Below are 10,222 nucleotides of genomic sequence, written 5' to 3'. Positions count from 1 at the left end.
TCCTGCTTGCAACTACACTATCATTGGGCATGAATACACAAAAAGGTACTATCTTGCAGATGGTATATACCCTCCTTGGTCCACATTGGTCAAGAGCATCAAAGAACCCAAAACTAAAAAACAGTGTGAATTTGCAAGGGTGCAAGAGGCAGCCCGAAAAGACATTGAAAGAGCATTCGGTGTTTTGCAATCTAGGTTTGCCATTGTCCGTGGTCCTGCTCATTTTTGGGATAAGAGAACCTTCAAAAATATCATGACATGATGTGTTATCCTTCACAATATGATTCTTGAAGATGAGAGAGGAATGAACTTGGAATTCTTCTACGACAATGTGGGTAGCCGTGTCAAACCAGCTAGAGACCCTAACCGCATTAGAGTTTTTTCTTCAAACATACAAGGAGATTGAAAATGCAAACACACACTTTCAACTTCAAGAGGATCTCATTGAGCACCATTTGGCAAAGGGCTGGACAGTGACTCATTTTTTATTCATTTGTATTTGTATTCATGACAAGTTTTGTATTGCATTATTTAAGTTTGCTTCGGTGATTTGAATAATTATTTGTAATGTGGATGATTGATGGATTTGAATAATTATTTAGTTTGCTTCCGTTTGTTGTATTATTTTGGATTTGATATTTGCGGGCCGATGAGATGCGGGATGCAGCGGTGCAAGAGCAGACACCGCAAAAGCCGACCCGTAAAAAAGCATATTTCGCGAATATACTTTTATACGGGTCCGTTTGGGGGGTCTGCATCTGCGGCCGTCCTTGCCGACCCGCAAAGTCCGTTTTCCGCGAACTGCAAACGCGTTTTGTGGGCCAGCGGGATGCGGGTCTGCTAAAGTTGCTCTTAAAAACCTGAAATGGTAGATTTTTTTGGTGGGTCTGGAAAAGAAAGAGTATATATGATGCTCCGTTTTTTAATTCCAGTTTTCCTTATTGTTGACGCATCAGCGATCTTCCACGTACGATCGTTCACGAACTCGCTCCGTATTGTTGCCGATGTCGCGGTCGTAGAAGAGCGAGCCCGTTGAGTGCACGGTGCGCGAGGTCGAGTTGAGCCAAGCCCGTCAGCGACCCATGACTGACTTGTGGTATCACTGGAGCGTCTGTGAAGGGTTTGTCTGGCACACCGTCACCCCATCATTATAAGCATTGATTTTCCATTGAGATGTATGACTTGTAGGTCAGGTTCCTGACCTCTCATCAAAGATGAGGAGCAGGCTGGTTGCATGCCTCTAAAGGTCGCGGCACCGGTTGTCGAGCACGCGGGTCTGCAGGGCCTCATCCATCGACGCCGATGAAAAGGGCAACACACGCCATAGGATGTCGTTCGAGAGGAGGCTGAAGCGATGATCGACAACTTTCGCAACCATACCGTGCATTCCTTCGAACATTGGCAGGAGTTGCACTGGAGCAGGAAAACAAAATCATAAGAAAAATAAGAACAAAGAAGGAATCTGTTGCCGCAACGGTCGACTCGTCATTCGTGGCATCCAATGACCCCATTCACTCTCTTATATATCTGTAGGTATCAAATCTGAGACTTACAAACCATCATGCTCAGCACAAGATGACCAGAATCAGAACAAAGACAACAAGTTTCAGACTAGACAGATACAAGAGGTACAGAACCACATCCTGGCTTCAAGACCAAGATGAAACATTGAAACGGAATGATAATTTTAACTTCAACTTCTTCTGAGGTGACACTCAAGCAGCAACGTGACTATTTCTTCAGATCGAAATGATACTGCTGTTCCCACAATCTTCAACATATCAAGAGGAAATTTGCGTCGCTACCTCACCCAGGATTATTAGAGCACATGGACACTCAGGATTTCTGATACATGTACAGTTCCGGTGTTACTGATGATGCACAGGGATATAAGAGATGCATGTAAAATTCCAGGATGATCTACAGAATATGTATGTAACCATCATTTAGATTCCCGGCAAATTATAGAAACATAGCAACGTTCTAACCATCATTTAGATTCCTGGCAGATTCCTGACAAAGCGGAAAACATCTTGCTAAGTTGCACCAAAAAACCATAAAGACAGATTTCCGGCAGAGGCCAAAGATGGGAAGCAAAAACAGAACTTCACAGTCACAGGCTAACGGCCAACACATGGCCACCATTGCAGATTCTTTAGATAAACAGAAGTCTTCAGCCGAACATCATGACCGACCACTCATCTTAGTCACTATCAGTGGAGTCGCTATCAGTGGATGAATCTGCACAGTCAAGACAAGTCACAAATATAGACGGGAATTTCAAATATCCTCGATAGCACTTTGATGTAGAGGAACTATACTGCAACCCAACCAAATTTCTGTACTTGCTAACAGGAGTTTATTAGCCTTCCAAGGGCAACACTAACACAAATAAAACCTTTCCGAGAGGCATTGAAACTGCTTGAGCCTTGAAACAAGTGTAGAACGCAGGCAATTTGGGTACCAGTCAATGTTAATCAAACTGACAACAGGCTTGGAGGATAACAGTAAATACAGAAAGGCAAAGGCAGTCTTTGCTGGATGGATGCGAGCACTATATTGTACTCCCTCTGTTCCTAAATATAAGTCTTTCTAGGATTTCAGTACAAACTACACACGGATGTATATGGATATATTTAGAGTGTAGATTCATCTTTTTTACTCTATATGTAGTCCGTAGCGAAATCTCTAAAAAGACTTATATTTAAGAACGGAGGTAGTACATTCTACCCATTATCATTCTTAGTGATATGTATTCTACCAAATAAATTATGAGATACCTAAACTGAATTTCAAGATGAGAACAGCTACTATTTTCATCACCAACTAAACAGTAAAAGGATTAGATAATTTACTGAACTGAAAAAAAAGAGAATAATAAAAATAGTTTGCATGGCTGTTACAGATCTAGACACATCAGAAATTTGTGCTAACTATTGTAGTGTCATCAGCAATTACAGAATAATAAACTGTGTTGAAATATAATAGCCATTCTAAACTCCATCAGCATTCAAATCCAATTAATACAAAAGGATAATGGATACGAAATCTGGATGGATTTGGAGGTGGTGTCATAGATCCTTATTATTATATCAGACATGTTAGAATAGGTAGGAAGGGTAACTTATAATCTGAGTCCGGACGTGGATCCTGCTTGATGCTAATTTGGAAGTATGCCGAATCTACCCAACATATTCAAAATTTCACGAACCCCCTCATCAACCTTTTCACATTCAATGTAAACAAACTTAAGGCATGCACACGTAAGTGGTTGTTCTATTGTTTCCTGGGCTCCTGTTGCTCCTGCAATGTTCTATCAGATAAGAGCACTTAGTAAGACAAATTCAGCATCCATGACAACACCTCAAATAAAACAGCACCATTGTTATCTATACAGCATATACCTCAGTATTATCGAACCGAAGAGTGAGCATCTCAAGAACTGGAGAGTGTTGAAGAATGCAAACTAAGTCAATAGCCGTAAAACATTTATTGATTAACAGAGTCTTTAATTTGCCAAAGACAGGGCACCATTTCAAATCCCATCTGTAGAGAAACTGGACAAATTGTAAAGAATAAAAAATAACTTCAGACTCTAGAAGATGAAATAATTTATGTTATAAGACCCTGAAATATCTTATTTTATCCAATCAAGACATTATGTTACTAGCCATCGATTTGAGATGCATTACATGAAGATAAAGTACCAAATGCGACCATGAAAGTAAACAACTTGTTTATCTGCAGTTCTAACAATGGATAGATATACTACAAGAGAACCTTTGGGTGACAAATAACAAGAGTAGAAACGGGCAGTAAGGGCAAGTGTACCATTTTAGGTAGAGCTATCAAGTCCAACTTGGCAGCATTGGACAAACCATTGAGAAGCACCCCCTCCTTGACAGGATATGTATGACAACCACAGACAAAATTATCACAAACCCCCCGATTACTGCGACAATGATCATGGCATCCACCATCAATGTAACATGGGCAGTTTCTAGCAATGGCATGTTTTCAAGAAAAGGTGTCAAGCCTTCAAAATCCTCTAGCTGCAGTGAGATGAGACTCGGGGCACAAATCCGAAGGCGCACGATGTCAGGTAAAGAACAACAGTCGATGATGAATAGGCGCTTTAGTGATTTGGATGACATCTTGCGTGCATGAATATTGCAGAATTGAATTGTTAGATCCTGTAAGACTGGGCAGCCAGAGAACTTCAGGTCAGAGCAGTCGAGGTTCACCCGTTCAAGGTGTATGGTCCTGAGGTGTTGGGAGATGAGACTGAGAGGCACATCGAACACTGGTTGGTCATACAGAACATCAGCAGCCCTTACAACGAGCTCCTCAGCCTTGCATGTCAATCAACAGCTTGGTATTTGAGAACGTGTCCTCCGGCTCATCGTCGGGATAGGCATCGATCTCACACCTGACGAGAGGCGAGTTCCCACGGAGATGGGTGACCAGCTTCACCAACTGCTCGAAACGCTTGTATCGCGGGAATGTTGGCCCGTCGAAGACAAATAGCAGGCTGGTCGCGTGCCTCCAGAGGTCGCGCCAGCGGGTGTCCAGCACGCAGGTCTGCAGGGCATCGTCCCCCGGCAGGAAGGACAGCACACGCCATAAGAGCTCGTCGGGGAGGTCTCCAAAAGGGTCTCTGTCACTCGCAGCAGCCATCTCAAGCATTCCGTCGAGCAGGTGGCGGGCACTGCGGGAGCAGAGTGGAATTAGCAAACCAAGAGGTCGAATGCGGCATCACCAAACCGGGGGAAATCATCTAGTAGATTGGAGTATCATATCAGCTCACCTCAACTCGCGGACAGCTGAAGGCGCCGGTCGCCGGCAACCGCGGGGAACAGTCGAACTGGGAGAGCAAGAGGATTTCTCCCGTCCTCCGTTGCTGGATGCTGGCAGGTCCGAAGTCCTCGCCCCAGTGCGTGCCCGCTCACGAATCCCCCCACCGGCTCTCCTCTCCACGCGCGATGGGTACAGGCGAGGAGCGAGCGGCCGACGACTGTGAACCCTCTCTCCCTTCGCGCCGAGAGGGAAGGGGAACGCCGGAGGCCGGAGAAGGGGCGAAGGCTAGGGTGCGGTCGCGGGCACGGGGGGCGGGGTTCGACGGCGAGTTTGACCCGTCGCCTCGACGCAGCACAGCGCCGTCGCAGGCTAATCGGCGGGCCGGGCGGCGAGACGGCAGAGGAGGAAGAGGAGGCCCGCAACAAAGTCTCAACTGGATCCCTAAAAAAACAAAGTGCCTCTCAACTCGCAACGGGTCAAGGCGTCCCCCACGGCCCACCTAGCAGCTGAACTGGCCGTTTTAGATACGAAACGGATAACCGTTGTTTTCTCTCAAAACTAAAGGGGGTCTGCTGTTCCGGCGACCCAACTTTTTTGCAGCTTCAAACGATTTTCGGATGACATGCCCGCCATCATCCCGCCCCAAGCCCAACCTATCTTCTTCGTCGCCCCATCGACCATCCTCTAACCCCTTCCCCACTTCCTTTTTAGATGCCGAGGACGCATCCCCCTCCACTCCCATCTGGTCGATGCTTGGACTTCTCTTCGTTAGTGATTTTGCAGCCGGTCCTATGGTCTCTATCCCCGGCTCGCCCTCGACGGCTACATCACATCCGACCATGTCATCTCCATCTCTAGCTTGGTGCTCCTCAGGGTCGTCTCTGAATTGACTGAAACACCAAAGATTTTTCAAGCAACCCAAGATAAGCAAAACACATAAATTAAAATCTAATTTGACTCACTTAATATACCCTCTCCAAACAGCAATTTACAAAACGTTTCATGTTTTGCAATTCAGTAGCAATCCTTTTATTCGCATCAAGAACTGTCATTTGTCCTTCTTCCATCCAGCGGCATCGAGCTAGAGGGGGTATCGGTGTGGAGGCGACGATATCATTTGCTCTTCTTTCCATACTGACATGCAAAACCACATGCCAATAAGAGGTACTATGGCCTACAAAGGCATGTTGAGCTGGAGACGGCGCCCTCGATGGATGCATGATTGGACTTGAGTGGGAGGCGTCAACGGTGAGCACTAGGGTCAGGGTTAAGAGTAGGAATATTGAGAGAGATGGCCTTAGCTTATGATAACATCCACTAAAAAGATAGTGATGGAGATAAAGAAAGAGGAAACTTGTCGTGCAAGGAACGTGAGAGGAAGATGGACGGGAGGGGATCGGAGGTTTGCTAGATGGGGCTCATCAGGGCCATATGGGGATAGGTCAAAGGGTGTTCCCAACTAGCGATCATGAATATTTGTGGGTCGGTAGAAGGTTGAGTAAGTGCCGCTGAATCTTGGTTTGGCAAAAATTAATTAATTATTACATAAATAATCCCAAGAAAGTACTATACTTCTGTACTTCCATTTGAACCTTGGGCCACAACTAGGAGTGGGGGAGAGGATTTGCACATTCGCTTCTTCGTCAGCAAGGATGGAAAATAGCATCATAAGCTTATGACTTTGATGATAAAAAAATTGCCGCAAGCAATTAATGCTAGTTCACATATCATCTATCCTATGCTGATATTTGGAAGGAAAACATGACCTTGAAAAAATGATGATAATTAGGTTTAACTAGACATTTCTTCGAGGAGGAAATTAAACATGCTTTCAATGGATGCCAATAGAGCTCTAGGACCTGATAATATCCCAGTTGTTTTTTGTTAGACATGTACACTAAACTAAGTTAAAACATATGTACACTAAACTAAGTCAAAACATGGCTACATCATGACTTTCCAATGTCGAACCGTGCATGCCCAGATTGCAATGGCTATACAAAGGCTACCAGGCAAATATCTAAGTGCAGTATACTACCCATCAACAAAATCTATGTACCAAATAGTTATCAACTTCTGTCTTCGGGTGATAATGTGCCAATGTCAGTATGCATACCAGGCGATTTAGACAAAAGGTTTTGGCCAGCCTTTGTTTCCCTCAAGAAGGTTTTTGTCGCTTAAGAAACATGAAAGCAAAGTGCATTAGCGCACATGGACACCCAGGATTTATGGGTGATGTGCGATCAGACGGCAAGCACTTGGTTTGAGCAGCGCAAAGGGACATGAAAGGATGCATGCACAAAAACTAAAATTCTGCTAACCAGACGATTCTGATATATATCGATAATCTACAAAATATGACAAGAACACAAACATGCCAATGCGCTTCCAAACATCCATTAAAAATATAGCAATGTTCTGACGGACATCATTTTGCTAAGTTGCACATTCCCAATTCAACAAAATTTAGACCGTTTGTGCAAAATTGCACAAAAGAAACCACAACAACAGATTTCCAGCAGAGACAATAGATGGGAAGGAGAAACTGAACATCACGGTAACAAGCTAACCACCAACGCATGGCACCATTACAGACGACTCTTTAGAGAAACATATATAAATCTGCAGACGAACATCATGACCGAGCTCACATCTTAGTCCCAATCAGTGGATGGAACCTGCACAAACAAGACAAGGCACAATAAGTTTGCTTCAGAGATGTACTCAGATAACATAGATGAAAATTTCAAAAAAATAATCTGAATAGCACTTTGATGTAGAGGAAATAAACTGCATCCTGACCAAATTTCGGTAGTTGTTAAAAATAGTTTAGCCTTGCGAGGCTACACTAAGACAAATATGACCATTCAGAGCGGCCTCAAGACCCAAGAGGGCTTTAGGCTTGAAACAAGTTGGAACCCATGCAATTTGACTACTAATCTCTGATAATCATACTGACAACAGGCTAAGAAAACAATAAAAACAGCGAGACAAAGGCGGTCTTGCGGGATGGATGCAGAGCACTATACTGTGCATTCTACCCACTATCAATTCTTATAAAATGTATTCTACCAAATGGAATATGAGAGAAAAGCTAAGCTGAATTTTAAGAGATACTATTTTCACCAGTAACTAAACAACAGAAGGATAATTGTAAATATTTCAAATGAAAATACTAAAAGGGTAAGAGTATAAAAAACTTGCAAAGATGGTACAGATTCATAGGCACATCAGAAATGTGTACTAACTACTGTAGTGTCACCAGCAATTACAGAATAATAAGTTGTGTTAAATTTGACATCTGTTTTACACTCCGTCAGCATGCAAACCCAAAATATGGATGGATTTCAAAGGGTTGTCATACATTCTAATTGATGTGTAATTACAGCGGACCTGTTAAAGCAAGTAGGTAGGGATACCAAATATGGATGGAGGTAACTTACAATCTAAGTGCGATCGCGACACTTGATGCTAATCTGCTCAGGAAGTATGCCACATGTATTCAAGACCTCCAAAATCTTGCGAACACCGTTATCAACTTCTCTACATTTAATGTTGACAACCAAATGAGGCGTACACACGAATGATTGCCTGGATCCTATTGCTCCTAAAAAGTTCTACAAGATACAAAACATTCATTGCGATAAAAAATCGTACAAGATAAAACCTTTACTAATATTAATATAAAGCAACATATTTGAATTAAATACCTCAGGGAAATCGATCTTAAGAGTGAACTTCTCAAGATTTGGCGAGTGTTGGAGAATGCAAACTAGGTCAATAGCCGTAAACCAATCATTGAGTACCAGAGTCTTTAATTTGTCAAATTTAGGGCGCCATTCCAAATCCCTTTTGAAAATAAGCTGGAGAAATTGCAAAGGAACAGAAAAAAACTCAGACTCTAATACAATATAATACGAAATATAGTTAGGTAATTTAATTACAAATTTAGGGAAAAGGAAAAAACTACACCATAGGCCCTGAACTGTCACATTTTATCTAATCAAGCAATGATGTTATCAAGATAAAATTAGCAAGCTGTGGTGATGAAAATAAACAACTTGACTATATGCAGCACTAATAATGGATATAGATACTGCAGCTACAAGAGAAACCACTGGTGGTAACTGGCAAATAACAGTAAGAGTAAGAAAGATAGTGCAAAGCCAAATCAGGCGCAGCAATCAATTTCAAATCAACAGCATTGGACAATCCGTTGAGAAGCAGACACTTCTTGTTAGCACATCCACATGTAAGATCACTAAAATCCTCCTCGTCACTTTTACAGACATTGCAACACTCATCGCCAAGCAAAATAGATGCCTTTTCCAGTAATGGCATCTCTTCAAGGGAAGGAGACAAGTTCAGAAAATTACCTAGTTCCAGTGAGATAAGACGCGGGGCAGCAATATCAATGTGGATTTCATTAGAGAAGATACAATCCCCAGTGAACCGCAGATGCTTTAGTGATCTAGAACATATCTTCCTTGTGCCAACGCAGCAACTTTCTATCGCTAGCTCCTCTAATACCGGGCAGCCCGAGAAATCTAGTGAGGAATCTATGAGGTCAACATTTCCAAATTCTATGGTCCTCAAGTGGCGGGAGATGAGACGTGCTTCGAGCAGCAATGGATCGTGCACATACTCACCGGCGCAAACTAAGAGATCCTCAACCCGGCACTTTAGAACGTACTCAATCAACAGCTTGGTTTGTGAGAAATCACAATGGCCCACATCACCACAGGGATTGATCTGGCAGTCGGTCAGGGATGCATCGCCCCTGAGGTGGATTATCAGCTTCACCAACTGATTGAAACGCTGGGTGCTGTAACTTGACCATTCGTCAAGGATGAAGCGCAGGCTGGTTTTGCGCCTCCAGAGGTCGTGCCACTGGGTGTTGAGCACGCAGGTCTGCATGGCATCATCCCCCAGCAGAAAGGACAGGATGTGGTCGAGCACGTCGTCGGGGAGGACGCGGAAGGGATCCTCGCGGGTGCCGGCTGCTTTCTTGTCCATTTCGTCGAACAGGTGGCGGGCGCTGCCGGAGCGGGAAAACAAAGATCGTCAGAAACACTGGAAAGAGGGGAATCCTTGGCCGCAATGCCGACTCTACTCGTAGAATCCGCGCAATGATCCATTCCCTTTCTCTATAAAGAAGAAAAGAAGAAGGCAGCATCACCTGAACTCGTCTTGTGGACTTGAGAACAGGATCACACCGATGGTCTCCGGCCCTCCTGCCGCCGCCGCAGCTCGTCCCGTCCGCGATGAGCCCGTCGAGCGAGCGGGCGCGCAAGACCAGGTGAGGGCGGCGGCGCTCGTGGGCCGCGAAGATGGGAAAACTCGCAGGGGGAGAGGGGATTGGGGAAATGAACGGCGGCGTGATAGCTCTCTCCGGCTTCTCAACCGCCCATGAAAAAATTCGGTT

The 10,222-nt window shown here is 44.1% G+C and overlaps 1 protein-coding gene and 1 long non-coding RNA gene across 8 annotated transcripts; both read right to left on the bottom strand.

Annotated features, from left to right (window-relative positions):
- Positions 1-1,488: 1,488 nt before the first annotated feature.
- Positions 1,489-5,239, bottom strand: LOC109774858 (uncharacterized). 3 transcript variants are annotated; one of them, XR_002235667.4, is made up of 4 exons: positions 4,808-5,237; positions 3,832-4,708; positions 3,405-3,546; positions 1,489-3,313 (listed from the first exon to the last, which is right to left on the bottom strand). It is a non-coding gene; the product is annotated as an uncharacterized lncRNA (long non-coding RNA). The 3 variants fall into 3 exon arrangements; XR_005760849.3 differs by having other exon boundaries at positions 1,489-3,557; positions 4,808-5,239; XR_005760848.3 differs by having other exon boundaries at positions 1,489-3,546; positions 4,808-5,238.
- Positions 5,240-7,178: 1,939 nt separating this feature from the next.
- LOC109774859 (FBD-associated F-box protein At5g18780-like) lies at positions 7,179-10,222 on the bottom strand. Of its 5 annotated transcripts, XM_073502544.1 has the most exons (5): positions 9,977-10,222; positions 9,174-9,835; positions 8,508-8,660; positions 8,241-8,414; positions 7,179-7,475 (listed from the first exon to the last, which is right to left on the bottom strand). In XM_073502544.1, exons 2-3 carry the CDS (start codon positions 9,811-9,813, stop codon positions 8,626-8,628), a joined length of 675 nt encoding a protein of 224 aa, XP_073358645.1. In that variant the 5' UTR covers positions 9,814-9,835; positions 9,977-10,222; the 3' UTR covers positions 7,179-7,475; positions 8,241-8,414; positions 8,508-8,625. The 5 variants fall into 5 exon arrangements, 4 of the variants coding, with proteins under 4 accessions (XP_073358645.1, XP_073358642.1, XP_073358643.1 ...); XR_005760846.2 differs by lacking the exon at positions 9,174-9,835; XM_073502541.1 differs by having other exon boundaries at positions 8,508-9,835.

This window comes from Aegilops tauschii, chromosome 6, assembly GCF_002575655.3.
Source record: "Aegilops tauschii subsp. strangulata cultivar AL8/78 chromosome 6, Aet v6.0, whole genome shotgun sequence".
Taxonomy (NCBI): Eukaryota; Viridiplantae; Streptophyta; class Magnoliopsida; order Poales; family Poaceae; genus Aegilops; species Aegilops tauschii.
This window is presented reverse-complemented; position numbering and strand designations above follow the sequence as displayed.